Source organism: Dipodomys merriami, unplaced genomic scaffold (genome assembly GCF_024711535.1).
Source record: "Dipodomys merriami isolate MVZ:Mamm:240054 unplaced genomic scaffold, mDipMer1.0.p SCAF_48, whole genome shotgun sequence".
Classification (NCBI taxonomy): domain Eukaryota; kingdom Metazoa; phylum Chordata; class Mammalia; order Rodentia; family Heteromyidae; genus Dipodomys; species Dipodomys merriami.
Genome location: NW_027206046.1, coordinates 9,333,867 through 9,355,802, shown reverse-complemented (window position 1 = coordinate 9,355,802; position 21,936 = coordinate 9,333,867). Strand labels below are relative to the sequence as shown.

The 21,936-nt window shown below is 44.5% G+C and overlaps 1 protein-coding gene across 1 annotated transcript in view; it reads right to left on the bottom strand.

Moving 5' to 3' along the window:
* Window positions 1-21,936, bottom strand: part of Prtg (protogenin) — an 87,724-nt gene that overhangs the window by 45,666 nt on the left and 20,122 nt on the right. Inside the window, exon 3 of the mRNA XM_069995042.1 lies at window positions 19,275-19,577. Within this exon, the coding sequence (XP_069851143.1) occupies window positions 19,275-19,577 (303 nt within the window). The remainder of the gene's footprint in view (window positions 1-19,274; window positions 19,578-21,936) is intronic.

The window sequence follows — 21,936 nt, the reverse complement described above, 5'->3', positions numbered from 1 at the left end:
TTTATTTGTGACTTCCGCCTCTTCGTCGGGCTGCTTAATCATTTGCTTCTATGATTTACAGTCCAAAAAAAAAAACACCAAAAAACAAAAATCAGAAACCAAACCTATAAAAGCCACTTAGATGCAAATATTCTCCAACATTATTTGATCTGAAACTAACAGGTCAGAGCACTGTACACTGGAAATAACACATGACTAATTAAACTCGTACGCCAAGATTAGTGAGCAGTAAACTCATTTACTAAACGTTAACGTTAACATGCCATCTATGTGGCTATGAGGTTGCAACGAATAAAAGATTTAATGCATTCTTTTATTTATTTAATGTACTTTATCATTATTATAAAGGTGATATACAGAGGGATCACAGTGACAAGAATCAGGTCATTTCCTTTGGTACAGTGTCTTCTGCTCCTCCCATCGCCATCCACGAGTACAGCTCACTCTCATCCATGTCCATGCACTTTTTCACCTTCTTTCCCTCAAGTTCTGTCCCCTCCCCCAATCCTCCTGAAGATATAAATATGAATCTATCATACATGAAGGAGAGACTCATCAAATAATAAAACAAAAAAAGAGACCTCATTTCCATATCTTGGAGCTGTTTTTGAGATGTGTGTGTGTATATATACATATATATATATGTACATATATATATATATATACATATACGTATATACATACATACAACTTTATATAAATATAGAGGCACATAGACATTCGGCCTTTTTGTTTCTCTCCTAAGAGTATCTCCTCTTTTGGTCTCACCGTGTATGAGTACCTAGAATCCTGTATAGTTCATTATATCCCAGTGTCTTTTAGATCTATTTCCACATATCAGAGAGAAATTAATGCATGATTTTAAAACCCATTTGTAGTCAAACACGGACGGCTCAAGTGTGTAATTCTAAGCTACTCAAGAGGCTGCGATCTGAGGACAGAGATTGGAAGGCAAGCCAGGCAGGAAAGTCCGTGAGCCTCTTCTTATCTCCTGTTAACCAGCCAAATGCCAAAAGGGAAGCTATGGATCAAAGTGGTAGATGGAAAAAAGTTAAGGACAGAGTCCAGCTCCTGAATTCAAGCCTCAGCACCAGCACCCCCCCAAAAAAAAAGGTATAAAGAATCTATAATGACATAGCACCCCATAGGAAAAATCTTACTTTCCCTTTTTCAATGGCATATACAATATTCTTATACTGAAGTAATTCAGTATCTTAAAGCAGGGTTTAAGCCACACGGCTCCTATCCTTACAGTTCAGGCCCTGAGGACAGGCCCGGCCGCCACCCCCATCCCACCCCCATCCAGGGGAATGCAGACCCGCAGGACATGTGGCCAACAGTCACGTCTCCACACCCCAGCCCTCTTTCCCCAGCCTCTCAAGAGTCTGCGATTGGGCAGCTCTGGGGAAATTCTTAACCAGTCTGGGTCTTAACTGGGATTCGCAAAGGCCCACAATTTTAGAGTTCACTTTTTAAGTTTTACACATACTGATTCAAAGTTCATTTCGTTGGGTATTCTTTGCGCTCACATTTCTTTGGGTCTTTCAAGCCAACGTTTTGCCTTTATCTACTGCAAACACAGTTTAACAACCTGCCTCAATCAGATCTGATCCGCCTGTTTGGGTCTTGGGTGTGAAGACTGCCTGGTAACTGCACAGGAAGGAAGCCGAAGAGATCTGGTCCCATCTGTCAGTCAAAGTTTCAGGAGGCTAAAAACCAACCAGAGACACTTCCAACTCACTATATCCTTCAGTCAGAGCGAGAAGCTACCAGTTCCCCTACCTGGTCACCTTCTGCCACTTCCTTCCAATGACACTCAGCAAAGGAACAATTGGCATCAATCTCCTTAAAACGTCCACCAAAGAGCCCAAGACCAAGACATCAGCAGCAACTTCCTTAAGATCAAAAGCCACGGCACTTCAACACTGAGCATCTATCAGTATGAGAGGAACTCACCTTTAGTGATGGTGCCAATGTGTTTGGAAGGAAACGAGGAAGACTTACCAGTGCTGGCAAATGAGTCCAAATTTCCTAGCATGAAATACTTTCAGCATCAGTATGATGCTGTACCTTTGCACTGAATATTGATAGATGATTGACAGATGATAAGACGATTGGTAGACAGATAACTGATACATGATCACTGACAGACTGATAGATAATTGATGGCTGTTACATGACAGGTAATTGATAGATTAATGATAGAAGATATATAATGGGCAGATGATTGATACAGAAAATAATTGATCAGTGACAGATAGACAAATGATAGATGATTGCTAGGTAGATAATTGATAATTGACAGCTATGGGCAGATTAGGTAGATAGGTAGATAGATAGACAGACAGATGGGTCCCCCTTAAATTATCACTAGGAATCCCTTAAATTCTTTCTCATCTGGTGTCATATCTGCCTCTCCATGTCCTTTACAATCTGGTCCTGAGAAGCTACTGAACTGTCTTGTCATCCCCTTGTGACTGCTGATCTCCTAAGCCTTCTTTGTGCCCACTGTGAGCACAGGCGATGCTAACGAGAGCACTGGGCTTCCACTGGAACTTGGAGGTTGGCAGCAGCTGCCACATCGGCTTTGGGACTCTATCCACTACACCCTTCCTGCGGTGCTGAAGGAGAGTCAGGGACCAGTGTGGCACGGGTTCATGTGCCAAAAGAAGCGCCTTTGTTTTTGCAGTTAGTGGGGAGATCAGGTACTAGAAAGACCTCACTCACCCCCAGGCCAAATAAAGACCAGCAGCCTGCCAGTAAGAAAGCTCTACAAAATTAAGTTCTCTATAATCCTTAAACCGCCATAAAATTACCACCACCATTTCTTCACTTCCTTCCTTGAGCTGATAAAATGAAAGCAAACCACGATTCACTTTGCTTTGTAACTTTTCCAACCGCTTCTTCACCTTGAGTTCAAATTTCTTCTTTTTTTTTTTTTTTTTTAAGCCACGTAAGTGCCAGTGGCTCAGCCTGTGATCTTAGCTCTTCAGGAGGCTGAGATCCGAGAATCGGAGCCCCAGAACTGGCACACAAAAATATTTATCGGGCTGGGAAGGTGGCTCAGTGGTAGAGTGCTTGCCTTGCATACCTGAGGCCCTGGGTTCGATTCCTCAGCACCACATAAGCAAAAAAAAAAGAAAAAAGCCGGAAGTGGCGTTGTGGCTCAAGTGGTAGAGCGCTAGCCTTGAGCTGAAATGCTGAGGAACAGCGCCCAGGCCCAGAGTTCAGGCCCCACGACCGGACCCAAAAAAAAAAAAAATATCATTTCAGAATAATCCTTCCACACACATGATAGGCAAACTCATAATCCAGTCAGAATTCTGAGTCTGAGGGTCAGATCTATTCTCAGTTTGAAAGACATTCTCAACTGGGGATTCTCCTCTTCTCCAATTATCAATCTTCCAGTCACAGTGTGAGATCACGCTGATGCACTTATCAGGCCTCTCTGAAGGCAAAACCAAGCCAGAAACAGCACAGAACTGACACACAGAGGAAAGCCATGTGTACCTGTTCAACTCATGTGGCTCCTATGAATTCAGGGGAAGGAGAAAGAGTCCCTGCTTTGTCTGTCCCAAGACCACTTCCCTCCAGCACCCTGCCAAGTGATTGCCAGTACCAACAATGGCCTAGACAGTCTGGGTTGTCATTCCAGAAGGAATTTGTTTTGGGACTGGGGCCACAGTGCAGCAGCGATCCCTCCCAGCATGGCCTGCAGATACAACAATCAAGACAGTGCAAAGAAGATGGACATCAAGCAGTGCACAGGACTACATCGACCGCGACCACTTGTGTTGGCACGAACACTCTTGTCAAGACATTTAAAACCAATTTAAGAACTTTCGTGTAGGAAATAATATGATGATTAAGTTTAAAGCATTGTTCTCCATCTAACTTCATGCGTGTATGTATACACATAACACAAACACAACCTAGAAACCCACAAAACAGGAAGTGGCACTATGGCTCAAGTGGTAGAGCGCTCGACATGAGCTGAAGAACACAGGGACAGTGCCCAAGCCCACAGTTCAAGCCCCAGGACCGACCAAAAAAACAAACAACAAAACCCCACAAAACATACACTACAACACCCAACATACATACAAACACAAAGATGTATACGACACATAAATACACAGAACAGACACACCAAATATACATAAAGGTACAAAATACAAAACGTACACAAACACTTGCATAAACACAAGTACATCCATATACAAATGCACAAACACACCCCCACATGCAAACATACAATGTTGCTTTCGCGGATTATAGATTCTGGCTTTTTCAGAGCCCAAAAGGCCTGATTTGTCTCTTCTTTCCCACGTAATAACCAGATCCTCAGAGGATACTGGGTCAATATAATTTATTGAAATGTATGCAATAATAATTTATTACGCCAATTAAATAGTCTCCACATGACATTCAATTCACACGCGGAGAATCCATCACCAGGAAATGTCGAAGCGCTAATTTAATGTCATCTTTTTCACCTCACAGCTGTTAGAGGCATGCCAGGTTTTATGCTTGTTTGTTTGTTTCGTGATACTAAGATTGAATGTAGGATCACTGGCCTACAATCCCAGACTTTTTTTTTTTAATTAAGTTTTTTATTGTGAAAATACTGTACAAAGGGGCCAGACTTTTTTTTTTTTAAGACAGGGTCCTGTGAAGTTGCCTAGGCTGAGCGTTTGCTCCTCCTGTCTCGACTCCCAAAAAGCCATGAGTGCAGACATGTACCAGCATTCCCAGCCACGACCAAGACAATTTAATCAAAATTAAAATTCTGTATTCCTAGCAAATGACCTGTTAAGTTCATGAAACAATGACTTCTGAACTATCTGTCTATACCATAACAAGTCATTACAGTTAATTATAATTAATTACAATTATATTGTAAATAATATTGTAGTTTTTTGTTTTTTTGTTTGCTTTTTTTTTTTTTTTTTTACTGTTTTGTCTTTGCTTGTAGTACAGAGGATCAAACCTAGGATTCAAAAGAGGCTTACCTATAGAATTTGTAAGTACCTACAATGGTTTGCAGATTGGCTTAGCTTATATGCATTTTTCTTTAAAAATCACTAGAAAACCGGAAGTAGCACTGTGGCTCAAGTGGTATAACGCTAGCCTTGAGCTGAAGAGCTGAGGGGCAGCACCCAGGCCCAGAGTTCAAGCCCCACAGCTGACAAGGTACTGGTGGCTCATGCCAGTAATCCCAGCTATTCAGGAGGCTGAGATCTGAGTCCCAGTTCCAAGCCAGCCTAGACAGGAAAGGCCTTGAGACTCTTATCTCCAATTAACCACCAGAAAACCAGAAGTGGTACTGTGGCTCAAAGTAGAAGAGCACTACCCAGCAGTAGCAAAAGAGCTCAGGGACAGCACTTACTTAGACCCTGAGTTCAAGCCCCACAACCAACAAAAAAAGAGACAGACAGACAGACAGACCAACCGACCACTGGAGCCAAGTGCTGGTGACTAATGCATGTAATCCTAGCTACTCAAGAAGCTGAGTTCTGGGCTGGGAAGGTGGCTCAGTGGTAGAGCGCTTGCCTTTCATGCCTGAGGCCCTGGCTTCCATTCCTCAGCACCACAAAAGCAAAAAGAAAAAAAAAAGCCGGAAATGGCGCTATGGCTCAAGTGGTAGAGTGCTAGCCTTGAGCTGAAGAGCTGAGGGACAGCACCCAGGCCCAGAGTTCAGGCCCCACAACCGGACCCCCCCCCCCCAAAAAAAAGAAGCTGAATTCTGAGGATCTTGGTTCAAAGCTAGCCTGGGCAGAAAAGTCCATGAGACTCATTTTTTTTGGGGGGGGGGGTGTCCAGTCGTAGGCCTTACCTCTGGGCCTGGGCGCTGTCCCTCAGCAATTCAGCTCAAGGCTAGCGCTCTACCACTTGAGCCACAGCGCCACTTCCAGCTTTTTTCTTATGTGGTGCTGAGGAATCGAACCCAGGGCCTAATGCATGCAAGGCAAGTGCTCTACCACTGAGCCACCTTCCCAGCCCTCCATGAGACTCTTATCTCCAATTAACTTCCAAAAGCTAGAAGCAGAGCTGTAGCTCAAAAGGTCGAGTGCTAGCCATGAGCAAAAAAAAAAAGATCAAGGACAGTGCCCAGGCTGGCCCTGAGTTCAAGCCCAGGGACAGCATAAAGGGAGGGAGGGACAGGCAGAGGAATGGAGGGAGGGAGGGATGGAAGGAGAGGGGGAGGGATGGAAGGAAGGAAGGAAGGAAGGAAGGAAGGAAGGAGGGAAGGAGGGAAGGAGGGAAGGAGGGAAGGAGGGAAGGACAGACTGCCAGACCACCAGGTGCAAGTGGCTCACATCTGTAATCCGAGCTGCTCCAGGGAGTGCGATGTAAGGACTGGGGTCCATTTTACCCCTGTCATAACCACACAGCTGGCACCTTGCCACCCCACACTCATGCCCACCACGGCCAACCACTTTAATTTGGAGAAGCGAAAAACCAAAGTCCTCTCAGCACTGGACCCATAATTCAGTCTCTGCCACAGTTTCCATTTTCCTGAGCCTTTCTGGATGCAACCCAAATAAATGTGCCTTTACTGACCACCTGCGCCCCTTCTACGTCCAGCTTCTGTGCTGTTTAACTGGAGAGTCGGATTTCGCAGACTTTTCTGTCTGGACTAGAACTCAGATGCTGAGGTCTCAGCCTCCAGAGAGGGCGTGAGGTCGCGAGTATGTGGGAGACTGAGCTGTTTGGAACGTGAAGGACATCACACCAAGCCTTCACACTACTAACAGTGTTTACAACGACAGGAAACCCCTAATCCCTTTTTCCTTCAAAGAAGAGATAAATAGCTTTGGTTTCAGATCACACAATCCAGGGTCCACAGGAATTAGCATATTCAAAGATCCGCCCCCTCTCCAGTATCAAAGGTCAAACTAGAGGTCAGCAGGGAATATAAAACCAGTTTTAAGACCCAAAGGGCTAATCTTTAAGCCAAAAAAAGGCAGTGAAAAAGACTTCATAAGAAACATAACTACTCGTGGCTTGGTGTGTTGATAAGCAGGTAATTCCAGGAAGCAGAAAGCTGAAAGAACTTTTAGTGCTTTGACATTTACTTTTTTTTTCTTTCTTTTTTTGTCAGTTGTGGGGCCTGAACTCTGGGCCTGGGCATTGTCCCTCAGCTCTTCAGCTCAAGGCTAGCACTCTACCACTTGAGCCACAGTACCACTTCCGGCTTTTGCTGCTTATGTGGTGCTGAGGACTCGAACCCAGGGCCTCACGCATGCAAGGCAAGCACTCTACCATTGAGCCACCTTCCCAGCCCAACATTTACTTTTATATGAGGTGACCCAAGATGGCAGAGCTGATGGTAGAGCTAATGTTGCAGTCAGCACAGCCATCATCCTGCTCAAGAAGCAGTTAATGTTTCCTAACCTCCAGGTTGCTTTAACTTCTTTGAGTGGATCCAGCCTACATCTCCAACTCTAATTTCTAGCATCATGGGCTGGTGCCTACTAACCTCTCTGGGCTACCTATACCTCCCACCTCTGAAATGTCATTTCCCTTCACAAATCAGCGCTACTACCATGTCTCTGCCTCCCACTTGAAGATTCACGGGGAAGTATATAGTGGTGAAGGGCCAGGCTGTGTAAGGTTGAAGTTACTGTGGCGATCCAGGTCAAAGCTATACAGCTGCTTATCAGACTACTTCCTCTTTTCTAAAAAACAAAAAACTCAAAACTTTGTGTTGTTGTTGTTGCTGGTCGTGGAGCTTGAACTCAAGGACTAGGCACTGTCCCTATGCTCTTTTGCTCAAGTGCTCTACCACTTTGAGCCACAGCACCGCTTCCGATTTTCTGGTGGTTAACTGGAGATACAAGTCCCACACTTTCCTGGCCCAGGCTTGGCTTCAAACCAAGACCTCCTGAGTAGCTAGGATTGCAGGCGTGAGCCATCAGTGCTCAGCAAACTTTTCAAAACAGCTGGAACAGGCAAGTAGATAGTTCACACCTGCAATCAGAGTTGGCTGGGAGGTGAGGACAGGAGGATCATGATCTGGGGCCAACCTGAGCAAAAAGTTAATGAGTTCCCATCTCAACCAATAAAACTTTAGGCATGGTAGTACATGTCAGTCATCCCATCCACTCAAGAATAATAAGAGTATTGTACAGGACAGCCTGGACATAATCACATAAACAATTCTAGGTACTCAACTAAACATACTTGGTTGCACAACTGTGTCTGGCTCACTGGTTGGTTTTCTTGCAGTGCTGGGTTCTTGAACCCCGGGCCTCACCCATGCTAGGCACAGAGCTCCACCTGCAGCAATAATTATCTAGGCATGTGCTGCTTTCTCCCACAAACCTATCACAGAGGTCCCAGAAAGTGCTCATCAACCAAGACTTTCTCAAGACCTAGCCAAATAAGCTTTGAATAAATACTTGTTGGAGAAATAAGTAACTGTACTAAGTGAAAAAAAAAAAAAAAAAGCTAAATGTGTAATTCTCAGCCAACCAATAAGGATTTAGCTCCTACAAGATGCCAAGACAGTGCTCTGGTGGGAGACCACAATGGCAACCAACAAAACTGAGAAGTCCCCTTGATGGGAACGATCCTAGACAAAGGGAGAAACAAACTTGCTGTGTTGGGATGAATGCCAAAAACTAAACTGAACAGATCCAGGAACTTATGGAAAGGGTGGTAAATTTTCAGAGATTAGACAAGTAAGTTTGTTGTTGTTGTTGTTGTTCTGTTGTTTTTGTTTTTATTGGTCATGGGGCTTGAACTCTGGGGCCTGGGAGCTGTCCCTCAGCTCTTCAGCTCAAGCCAAGCTCTCTACCACTTGGGCCACAGCACCATTTCTAGTTTTCTGGTGGTTTATTGGAGATAAGAGTCTCACAGACTTTCCTGCCTGGGCTGGCTTTGAAGCATGATCCTCAGATCTCAGCCTCCTGAGTAGCTAGGATTATAGGCATGAGCCACCAGCACCTGGCTTAGACATGTAAATTCTAGAGTAAGTGTGCATTCTTGTCAGAGCCGGTGCACACATCTGTAATCTAGCTACTCAGGAGGCTGAGATCTGAGGATCACGGTTCAAAGCCAGACCAGGCAGGACAGTCTGTGAGACTCTTACCTCCAATTAGACACCAGAAACCTGGAAGTGGAGGTGTGGCTCAAAGTGTAGAGCACTAGCCTTGAGCCAAAAAAAAAAAAAATTTGGAACAGCATTCAGGACCTGAGTTCAAGCCCCAGGACCCCTTTCCCCTCCACACACAAAAAAAATGCACAACCAAAGGAAAAGAAAATTAAACTCCACAAAACCACTTCCCTCAATTCATTTCTTTTCTTTTTTTTTTTTTTGCCGGTCATGGGGCCTGAACTCTGGGTCTGGGCGCTGTCCCTCAGCTCTTCAGCTCAAGGCTAGCGCTCTACCACTGGAGCCACAGCGCCACTTTCGGCTTTTTCTGTTTATGTGGTGCTGAGGAATCAAACCCAGGGCCTCATGCTTGCAAGGCATGCACTCTACCGCTGAGCTACCTTCCCAGCCCTTCATTTCTTTTCTTATATGATCACAAATTTCAAAAATATGTAAAATCTTTGGGGTAAGGATATTTGCAGGCTTGGAAGAAATCATTTCCCACCACTGAGGTGACTTTAATGGTTTAGACACTCTCCTGGCATTACTAAAGTTTTTTCCTAATTAAAATTATGTTAAAGACACTACTAAGTCAGACTAAGAGTGTGACTTTCCCGAAACACTTAAAAAGTTAATTCCCTTTTATTGAGAGAACAGCAAACACATTCAACTGGTAAAACTCACTTAAGAAAAGCTGTGATCCTTGTAAAAAAGAATGAAATTGCCAACATCAAAGCATTTTTTTCCTATTATACATCCACAATGAGGTCAATATTTTAATCTGAGTTACTTTAAATCCAATCACAGGGACTCAAGTTAATTCAGTTTGAAAGCTGGGGGGAAATTAAACCTTATCATTCCTAATAGGAATTAGTGAGGTTGAGTGACCAGTAAAGTCTGTTTCTATTAAAACACAATACAGGAGCAAAATTCTCATGATGCAGTCATAACTACTGTGTGAAAAATACTGGGTCAAAATAAAGTAGTCAATAATCAGAATTATTATCAACCACCCCAACATGTGTTTGTCATTTCTATTCATCATATACAAATTTTCAAAGCAGTATTACCATTGTGAATGTCTACTCCCAGCCAAAATGATCTTTTTCCCCCCCCTAGAATCTTAAAAGTAGTATCTAGGTTTAATCCCCAGCACCAAAAAAAAAGTACTAAGGGAGATGTGGTAGCACACGCCTACTATAGCACAAAGAAGGCCTGGCAACCTGGTGAGATCAGATCTTAAGAAAAGATAAGGACTCAAACCTAATTTTTAAATCAAACTTCTCTCACAATACTTGAAAAACAGTAAATAGTACACTTATCAGAAAATGCAGCATATCTCTCCCTCTTCCCCTCCCCCCCCCCACACCACATACACATCTCAGTAAGACAGACCCCAGTGCCTGTGGTTTTATATGCCTGTAATCCTAGCTACTCAAGAAGTTGATATCAGGCCAAGGGCCAGTGGCTCATCACGCCTGTAATTCTAGCTACTCAGGAAGCTGAGATCTGAGGATTGAATTTTTGAAGCCACCTCTGGCAGGCAAGTTGGTGAGACTCTTTATCTCCAGTGAACCACAAAAAGCTAAAGTGGAGCTGTAGCTCAAGTGGTAGAGCATCCATCTTGAGCAAGGAAGTTACAGGATAGCACCCAGGAGCTGAGTTCAAGCCCCAGGCCTGGCAAAAAAAAAGTTGACATCTGAAGCCTCAAGGTTCCAAGCCAGCCCAGGCAGAAAAACTTAAGACTCTTATCTCCAAAAGAACCAGCAAAAAGTAGGGCTGAATGCATAGCTGACATAGTACAACGCCAGCTGAACATACTGCCAGAGACAGAGACAGAGAGACAGAGGGTCAGAGAGAAGACAGAAAGAGCTTCCTTGATCCTACTTGGAAAGGAATATTCAACTACCTGTGGAAACGTCACTGATTCCCCCCAGAGGTGACTCTGATCCCCACAGCATCTCCAGTCACCACATCTGGGGGCTCTACCGGGGTAGAGGCCAGGGATACAGTCACATACCACACAATGCCTAGCACAGACTTTACAGCCAACGATTACATAATATAAATGTGTAATTTATACCCAGAAACTGGGGAAAGGGAGAACACTGGTGGCGTAGAAGATAAAATTCTGGTCAGTAAGTTCAGAGTACTACCAAAGGTGACAGGACACCAAGGGGGCATTTCTTAGTATTATTCCAAATCAATATGATATATTTAATGTCGTCTGTTGCTGGGTGTCAGTGGCTCACATCTGTAATCCTAGCTATTCAGGAGGCTGAGATCTGAGGATCACAGTTCAGAGCCAGCCCGGGCAGGAAAGTCTGTGAGACTCTTATCTCCAATTAACCACCAGAAAACAGGAAGAGGTGCTGTGGCTCAAAGTGGTAGAGCACTAGCCTTGAGCTGAGGGGTAACACCCAGGCCCAGAGTTCAAGCCCCATGACCAACAAAAGTCACTTTTCCAGATAAATAAAAATTTACAACAGTGTCCTAATGTAAATTTTACAAACCTTTGTATAAATCTAAAAACTAAATCCAGTGAGGACACAAGCAAGATCCCTACACAATCACTTCATTTCCCAAGAGCCCCTTAATTAATCTACTCAGCAAAAATGAAAATATACCAACTCAGAGAAGGACAAACCCTCTAGAAACTAAAGCCAATCATTTTAAATTCATGCCTTCTGCTAATTCTACAAGAACCTAGCTTTTCAAGATTCATCCAAAGAAGTTTCTAAAAACCAGAGGTTTAAAAAAAAAAAAAAGCAAGGAATGTGAAAGTCAGGAAAGAATTTGTCAGATTAGTGTCAGAGCCCTTTGTAAGGGTGATGCCTTCATCCCTTACTCCTCTCTCTCTCTCTCTCTCTCTCTCTCTCTGCAATTCCCTTGGCTTCAACATTACAGCCCAAGACAATGCAGTTCATTTTTACCTTTTTTCTGTATACCAATACCACTGTAGTCAATTATGTACTAAAGGCTCACTCTGCATCCAGTACCATGCTAAGGAAACTGCAAATATTGCTTCAATTATTACAACTGTATCTTTTTCTTCCTTACTTACAAAAATTGAAGTGATGATTTTTTGGGGTGGGGAGGGGTATTGATCTTAGGGCTTGAACTTGGGGCCTGAGTGCTGTCCCTGAGCTCCTCTGCTCAAGGCTAGCACTCTATCACTCTGAGCCACAGTGAAACTTCCAGTATTCAGGTAGTTAATTGAAGATAAGAGATTCACACAGACTTTCCTGCCCTGGGTTGGCTTCAAACTGTGATCCTCAGATCTCAGCCTCCTGAGTAGCTAGGATTACAGGCATGAGACACCAGTGCCTGGCTGGAGAGATGATTTTTTATTTTGGGGTGTGTGTATGTGTGTGAAAGACAGGGAGAGTGAGAGAGACAGAGACACAGAGAGAGAATGAAAAGGAGAAAAAGAGAGAAAGAAACAGAGTGAAAGAGAGAGAAAGCAGTACTGGGGACTGAACTCATGGCCTGGGCACTATCCCTTAGCTCTTTCTTTCTTTCTTTCTTTCTTTCTTTCTTTCTTTCTTTCTTTCTTTCTTTCTTTCTTTCTCTCTCTCTCTTTCTTTCTTTTTCTTTTTTTGGGGTTGGTCGTGGGGCTTGAACTCTGGGCCTGGGCTCTTCAGCTCAAGGTAAGCACTCTACCACTTGAATACTCTACCACAGAGCCAATTCTGGGTTTTCTTGTGGTTCACTGGAAATAAGAGTCTCTGGGACTTTCCTTGCCCTGGCTGGCTTTGAACTGCGATCCTCAGATCTCAGCCTTCCTGAGTAGCTAGGATTACAGGTTGAGAATGTGATTTAGCATTAGAGTGCTTGCTTAGCATGCATGAAGCCTTGGGTTCGATTCCTCAGTACCACATAGACTGAAAAAGCCAGAAGTGGCACTGTGGCTCAAGTGATAGAATGCTAGCCTTGAGCAATAGAAACTCAGGGACAGTGCCCAGGCCCTGAGTTCAAGCCCCATAACTGGCAAAAAAAAAAAAAACAACACAACAAAACAGGTAACCTGGAGTGCATCTGATTTACTAACAGAAACAGCCCTTTAATAAAGCCTTGTGAAAAAGACTGGCTTTCAGCTACTCTCTGAGCTGGCTCTGCACTGCCTCAATAGGCCAGCTGTTAAATTCAGGAGCAGCCTGACAACAAATCCTTGGGCAAACAACTCCTGGGAGTGAGTACAGTTTCTTTACAATTCTCACAGTTGGCAAAACAAGCCAACGTATCTACACATTTGAAAGAAAAATCTAACTCTTGCGAGCACTGGATCCATCTTAAAAAAACAAAACAAACAAACAAACAAAAAACAGTCCATAACATTGAAAGGAGCTGAGACGTGTTGGGACTACAGGTTTCCGGGGCTGAGAGAGGACCCTCAAACGTTCCACTTCCCCAAGATTATCTGGCGCCTGAGGAGCAGACTATTTAAAAACCAAATCAACCTGGAAGAGCTGCTCATTCAACTTATACCCCCTGAATGGCACATATCTGAGATGGTCTGTTTTAACTTTAAACATACTACTTTTGAAACACACCTTATCTTTGATTTTTTTTTTCTTGGATTCCCCACAAAGCATCAACTCAGCTTTTATCTAGCGTTGGCAGATTGGTCCTCTTTAAATATCTCAGTAGTGTCTATCTCTATTTTTTTTTTCCAAACTCAAAGGAGTCTTATTGAAGTGAATTAGGGCTGCTAACTGCCAGACCCCTGATTTGAAGAGAGCAAGGCACTGTCCTTTCCAGCAACGACAAATCTCTACAAACTGGTGACACCCTGTTGTAAAATTTTCCCTATCACTTTGGGCCTCGGTGCCACTTCTGGTTTTCTAGTTAAGTTGGTCTAAGAGTCTCATGGACTTTCCCAGCCTGGGCTGGCTTCAGTGATCCTCAGCCTCCTGAGTAGCTATGATTACAGGCATGAGCCACCGGCACCCACCGCTTTTAAGGTTGTTTTTTTTTTTTTTAATGTAGTTTAACTTCACCTTTCAAAATCAACTTTGCACTATATTACAGATTATTACATATATGTATATTCCATATATGTATATATATTCCATATGTATGTATATATACTAATAGAACAGTTCACTAATCCCACACAAAATTTTTCATTTTAATTTAAACTGAAGTGATACATACTTCTTTTTAAGGACTTTGAGCGTCTATTACCCATCATTCCTTTTGACTCGTTTATTTTTGGTGGGGGAGGGATAGGCAGCACTTCGATTTGAACTTTGTGGCCCCCCAGGTTGCTAGGCAGGCACCCTACGGCTGAGCCACACCTCCAGCCCTACACACATTATTTTTATTAGCATCAATTAGCTATACTAGGAAGTTTCATTTTGATATTTTCTTCATAAAAAACAACCTATAGGCTATAAAGAGAAATTATTTTTGCTACCGAGTTATAGAAATGTACTCCTTAAACAACTTCACTGATGACAAACTGAGTAAAACCGGGAAAAAAATCATGCAGTTAGAATCATCCCTATGACCTTCCAACTTCAAATAAACATCACAATCATAAAAAACCTGAGAAATATAGGCCAGTTTTTATATTCTCTTTCTTTTTATCCAAAGACTTCAATTTCCACCTTTTATGGAAAGGAAACAAGTAACTAGCTTCCGGTTCAATCTGTGGCCACAGCCAGGCTTTTACACCTCTGAGAATGCAGCCAGCCCCCCTGCTCCTCTCCCCAGCACGGCTTATCTGAAACGTGTTGAAATAAGAGACTGCTTATACCATACTGATGCTTTCTCTGGAAAGTCATCTTAGTTCAACATGCAAAACTAAAGAATTCATCAAGATGCCCCCAGGTTCTTACTCCTGAAATATTTAAGCTAAACTGTTTCTAAGTTAAAGAGTACCCTGGAAGGTGAAATTTTTAATTAAAACTTGAGAACAGTTTTTCTGTTCTTACCATTATATGCACTTTTTTAAAAAGGGCCTCTCACATTACTCCTCTGATGATATGAAAATATAAAATGACCAAATTGTTATCAATAAAATAAAGTTATATATTACTTTTAACGCTGTATTTTCCATTAAAAATGGGATGCCTTCACACAACTAAGTTACGAGGAATTCTTTCCTGCCTGGATGAACCCCAGGAAAGTTAGGCCTCCAGGCCTTTAGAGGAGGGGACCTTGTCCTGGCTGTCCCCCCCCCCAGCCCCCCAACTCTGATGTGCTTCGGAGATAAGGCCACAGAGAGACACTTAAGGAAAAAGCCTGTTCACATTTGAATTTCTGCATTCCTCAAGAACAATTCCTGGCAATAACCAACTTCGCAGCAGAGCTACATGAAAGCTTTGGCCAATGAATGAGGGTCATGTGCTCTTTATCACAGGGTAAACCTCATCCCGGCCAGTTTCTAACCTTTTAACCCTGTGAATTCCTAATTTACACATGAATAATGGAATTCTTGCCCAGAGTGCAACTTTCAGCCTCTGGTTCCTAAGTTTAGAAAGGAAGACTTGATTGCCTAAGGTTTAAAAAAAAAAAATAGTAAAACACACAGAAGAAAGTTTACAATGTCAGGCAAGCACTAACTACACTGTTAGAATCTTAAAAAGTAAAGAGGTCTGTTTTGCTTATAAAGTCTCTGACAGGATAAAACGGGCATATGTGGGCCCCGCTGTTATCAAGAACCAGGAGAAATAGCTTAAAAACAACAACAAGAGAATGTCCATTTCATGCCTGTTCTCTGGCTGTTTACTCCCATAATCTCTCTACTACCAGCCCAGGAAAATGTCATCTGAGCTCCCTTTATCAGACAGTGCGTCTTAGATAACAGAACTCACTTGTTCAGCTCAGGACTTTAAGAAATTTCGTTACATCTATGGAAAATCGCCACTATGCACTTCTTACTTTTAAATATGTGGTATGGACATGGTTTTTCCTAGGATAATACCTCTCAGGATTAAATGTGTGTCTATCAGCGTGGTCTCATACTGTTATACTCTGGAACAGGGAGATAAATATTCTACACCCACTTCACATGAGTTTTCTGTGGATAATATGAAAAATGACCTCTCTGCTCATACACACTGAAATGATTTTATACCTAATTGGGTATTATTGATAATTTTATAAAGATACAAAAATCTGAAGCCAGGAGCTGCTGGCTCACGCCTGTAATCCTAAACTACCCAGAAGGGTGAAATCTGAGGATCATGGTTCAAAGCCAGCCCAGGCAGAAAAGTCCATGAGATTCTTTTTTTTTTTTCTTTTTTTTTGGTGGTGGTCTTGGGGCTTGAACTCAGGGCCTGGGTGCTGTCCCTAAGCCTCTTTGTGCTCAAGGCTAGTGCTCTGCCACTTGAGCCATAACACCACTTCCAGCTTCTTCTGAGTAGTTTTTGTTTTTTTTGGGGGGGGGGTCTGGTCGTGGGGCCTGAACTCTGGGCCTGGGCGCTGTCCCTCAGCTCTTCAGCTCAAGACGAGCACTCTACCACTTGAGCCACAGCGCCACTTTTCCGGCATTTTTTCTTCTGCTTATGTGGTGAACCCAGGGCCTCGTGCATGCAAGGCAAGCGCTCTACCACTGAGCCACCTTCCCAGCCCCTCTGAGTAGTTTTTATTGGAGGTAATATCCCAGACTTTTCTGCCTAGGCTATCTTTGAACTGCGATCCTCAGATCTCAGCCTCCTCAGTAACTAGGATTATAGGCATGAGCGCACCAGGCTAGCCAGGACACTCTGACCTCCAATTAACCACCAGAAAGCCAGAAGTGGTGCTGTGGCTCTCAAAGTGGTAGAGCACAAACAATGAGAAAAAGCGCTCAGGGAAAGTGCTCAGACCCAGAGTTCAAACCCTATCACCACTGACCTTCTCCCTCCTACCCACCCCCCAAAAAAACAAACCCTAAAAGTATTTAAAAGCTAGTATTTAGTTAGGTTAGCATTTACTTGGTTAGTTTTTGGAGGCTATGGATTGAAGCTAGAGGCTGTGTCCACCCAGGATCTCTGCAATACAGGAGAGGCTGAGCTCTGCACTGAGCCCCAAAGATTAATCTATCTCACACCTTTCAGATTTTATTTATGAACTGACAAGCTGTGTGTGTTGTCCAAGTGTTTTGGGGTGATTCTATTGTGTGATTTTCAAGAGGTCCAGGACCCCATGGTGGGGTCTTATCCACTGATCCCCACACATCCCTCCATCTCCCCCTTCCCCCCCCCCAAAAAAAAAAGGTTACACAGCTGGCGCTGGTGGCTCACACCTGTAATCCTAGCTACTCAGGAGGCTGAGATCTGAGGATCGCGGTTCAAAGCCAGCCTGGGCAGGAAAGACTGTGAGACTCCTATCTCCAATAAACCACCAGAAAACCGGAAGTGGCGCTGTAGCTCAAGTGGTAGAGCGCTTGCCTTGAGCTGAAGAGCTGAGGGACAGCGCCCAGGCCCAGAGTTCAAGCCCCATGACCGACCAAAAAAAAAAAAAAAAAGGTTACATAAGTCACACTTCCTGGGTATGAACACATAAAAGTCCACAAATCTGCAACGGTCAAAACATGGATTCCTACAGAATAATTTCACACTCAACAGAAATTACATGAACAGAACTTAAGAATAAAAAGCAAGGGGCTACTAGGAAGGTGGCTCAGTGGTAGAGCGCTTGCCTTGCATGCGAGGCCCTGGGCTCGATGCCTCAGCACCACAGAAGCAGAAAAAGCCAGAAGTGGCGCTGTGGCTCAAGTGATAGAGCGCTAGCCTTGAGCTGAAGAGCTGAGGGACAGCGCCCAGGCCCTGAGTTCAGGCCCCATGACCTATCCCTCCAAAAAAGAATAAAAAGCAAGATAATGTACAGGAACAACAACAACAAAAAGAAACATCACTACTTGGGGTGAGGGGGGGAAAGGAGAGAACATCACAGACTAAAACACAAAAAAAAAGACAAAAAGATAAAAAAGGAGGAAAGGTTTATAAGGAACCCCAGTTAATCAAGCTAGATTTACAAACATCTCTAATTTTTTTTGACATTTCAATATGAAAACACTGCTGCGTGCAATGTACTTTCTACAACTTATGACAGCACAAATGCAATCAATTACTAACACGAGGGTGCCATAAACATGGTCATGCTCAGTAGTGAAATTCCAACCATGGGCCTGAAACCATTCCCGGAAGGTTATCTACCTTTATCACAACCGCTCCCTCTTCCAAACCAGAAACTGGTAAGGACAGTGTAAAACTCTACTTTTTGTGCTCTGTCTGTCGCACACAACTACACTGCCTACATAAGACCATCAGAAAGCTGGTCTTTGTGGAATTTGACGGGGTACCTGTTTGATCACCTGAGGAGGTCGGAGGTCTCTAGGGAAGCAGATGCCCTCCCTGACCCAGACCCATCCCAATTCTCCAGGTATCAGGTCAACTACTAAGCAGGCCATGGATCCCTTGCACAAATGGTTGCTATGATGGGGTGGTTAATACAAAGGAAATCATTAGACAGCAAACTTTATGACAACTGGGGGAGGCGGGGAGGGGCAGGAGATCTGGTTTAAGTCCATTAAGACAGAATATGGAAATGGCCTTAATCTCTTTCTCTCCCAGCAGGAAAAGGCTAGGAAGACTTCAAAGGCTTGAGAGTTACTGACCAATGCCCTCTCTTACAATTAAAAAGCAACCAGGGTGATCTAAAAGCAGCTGGAGAAAAGGAAGGTTGGAGTGGAAGATTTAGCACTCAGAAGCCATCGGAGGAGGAGCGCAGAGTGGGTCTTGCGCTGGCTTTCGTTCAGTTACAAACTCTGTCAGAACAACTCTTGTCCCCTGGGGCAAAACTTTGTTATATTGCAAAACATCCTCCTTTCATAAATTCATATTTATATAAAGCCCCCTCTCCAGGGTATATTTTGCTACAGGTTTGAAAGCTAATTTGACCTCTGTTTTCAATCAATCATTGGAACGGATGTTTTTGTGGGGGTTTTTGCTCGGCATGCCTGTTCTCGGTCACTATTATCTCCAGCAAAATTCTTAGCATCAACTATTATCTCCAATAAAGTACTTAAGTGCTACGGATGACTTTCAGGGATATGTTTTTTGGTGTAACGATACTGGGGCTTGACTTCAGGGGCCTGGGTAGGGTTATTATACTCCAAAGAAAAGCATCAAAATGTCACCTCGAAAAGTTGCCAACAACTAAGAACTCAAAAAACACTTACTTGACAGGGCCAGATGCGCTTTTTGACTAAGAATGGCTCCATATTTGTTCATGGCCAAGCACTGATAAAATCCCTCATCTGTGGGCTCTCCTCGCCGGCCTTCAGCCTCACGGATGTACAAGGAGCCGTTAGAAAGAACCTGGATCCGTTTACTTTCAGACACTTTTACTCCATTTTTCAACCACGTGACCTTAATAGGAACATCTCCGTGGGCGTGGCAATCGAGAAGGAGGGAGTCTTTTCTTGTGACAGTTATATCCTGGGGTTCTTTTATAAAAAAGAGTTCGCTAAAAGACCACACTCCTGAAAAAGCAGAGAGAAAGAACGTTATGTCTAGATTGTAGGCGAAGTTGTAAAACACACTGTTGTAAAACACATATCCAGGGGATAACACCAAACCAACCATAGCTGGCTAGCTTAGAACACCGTCATCAACCTGGCTCTTCATTTCAGCCAAGCTTTTCAAAGAGTCAGTGAAATCACCACTTCCAAATATATACAACATGTAACATGTACAGCAGATTACAGCCTGCTATCTATGTATACTGTATTACAGAGAACCAATTAAAAGCACAGGGAAGATTTCAATAATGTCTACTCCTCCTAAGAATTCTGTTTTCAAGTTCTCTGCTAGCAATTCAGACAAGCTGTTCTCTACTTTTACAAGCTTGTCAAAAAGATCTTGAACAGGGTAAGTCGTAAACCTCTAATTTTACAAGAAATCATTAGCAAAAGTCCGACTCTGTGAACAAGCAAGTTTATTTCCTAGTCCCTTGAAGTGTTTGGGGACCTCCTACACCTCCTTCTTTGGGAAATACCCGTTTGTCTTTTGTGGCAAGTTACAAGTTTGCATTTTTCTATCTTCCCTCTTCACCCCCCCCCCTCCACTACCACCACATTTTTCCCCCTCAGCTGGGATTCTGTCTCCTGTCCTTGAAAGAAATCCATTTACTTAATTTCTACAGAGCCAGCTAGGTATTTAAAGGACAAACAATAGACTGAAAAGTTGGTCACTCTCGCTGCTTGTACTCAGTGGGTGACTGGAATAGGAAAACTTTTATTTCATTTTTTTTTTTTAAAGAATCACCAACTGTTGGGGGGGGGGAATGCGTGACGAATGGATCCTTACTGTCTAATAGGGATAGGAGATTGCTTAATCAACCAATACACGTTTTTATCAGAGCAGAGGAAATGCTTGATCCTAAGCACAATGTCACAGGCCCCTGCCAGGATGAAAAAAAAAAATGCATCACCCATGACCCAACTTGTGCATTTGGAGCAAAAGCCATCTTTAAGTCTTTGATTCTGAGAGGCAGGAGTTATGCTGGGGGAGGGGAAGGGGCTCATCTTCCTCCAGGATCCTTGGGAATTCCTGATGACAAATCCCCAGGAAAGATTTCTCAAGGTTCGGATCAAGCCTTCTGCTTCATGTGTGTGTGGGGGGGGGGGGGGAGACGGGGACGGGGACACGGGACGGGACGGGACTGGGGGGTGACAAGAACCACCCAAACAGCCCAGCTCCAGGCAGGCCACTCTCCAAGACACCCCCATTGTGTGCGTCCACCCCAGACTTTGATCCTTTTCTCTTGCTAACTGGAAGTCACTCCTCCAGGAGGGGGGTTGGGGGAGAAGGAGGGAGGGAGGGGAGGCAACTTGTAAATAAATAAAATAACCCATTTCCCCCTTAACACCCCTTTTCCCACCCTCCCTACCACCCCTCCCAGCAGGAAAGAAATATGAAGCCCGGGGTGGGGAGGGGTGGTGGTGGTGATGCTGGGTAGGTTCAGGCTGGTCCTCCTAGCTCATCAAGATCTTCTGAGGGTCAAGAGTTCGAAGCCAGCCCCGGAGGGAGGAGGAAAAGTCCTGTGAGATTCTTATCTCCAATGAACCAACCACCCCACCACCACCAAAAAAACAAAAAGTTACCAGTGGAGCTGTAGTTCACACTGTAGAGCGCTAAGGCTTCAGAAAAAAGAAGGAAAAAAATCATCCTCTCAGAGGCAGCTCTCAGGCCCTGAGTTCGAGCCCCGGGACCGACAAATACACACACACACACACACACATGCACACTCACACATTTGCACACACACGCGCGTGCACACTCACACACTTGCGCACACACGCGCGCATGCACACGCACACACTTGCTCACGCACACACGCGCGCGCACTTGCTCGCACACACACACTTGCGCGTGCACATGCACCCCCACGCACACGCACGCACCCCCACCTCCAACCCCGCCCGCAAACAAGACCATGTCATCCAAGTTGGTGCTGAGCTTAACTTGAGAGATTTCGGGGACCCTCGGGCCGTGTGCGCCCCCCCCACAATGCCCCCCCAAATGCAGGAGCGCCCTCCTCCTCCTCCTCCCGGGAGGGGGGCACCCACGGGGCCGCGCAGCCGACAAGCTCCCCCACACACACACCCGATTCCTCCAGAGGCCGGTGCTGCGTGCACAGTCCCCGCTTCTCCCCCACCCCCGGAGCAGCGCGGGGACCCCGGGCCGAGCCCGCCCCGCGCGCGCGGCACCGACACAATATAAATAAAGCCACGTGCGGGCGCGGGGCGCGCGGACAATGGGGAGGCGAGCGGACGGCGCGGCCCCCACGGCCGCGCGGGGCGGGGAGGCCGGCGGGGCCCGCGTCTCCCCGCCCCGTCA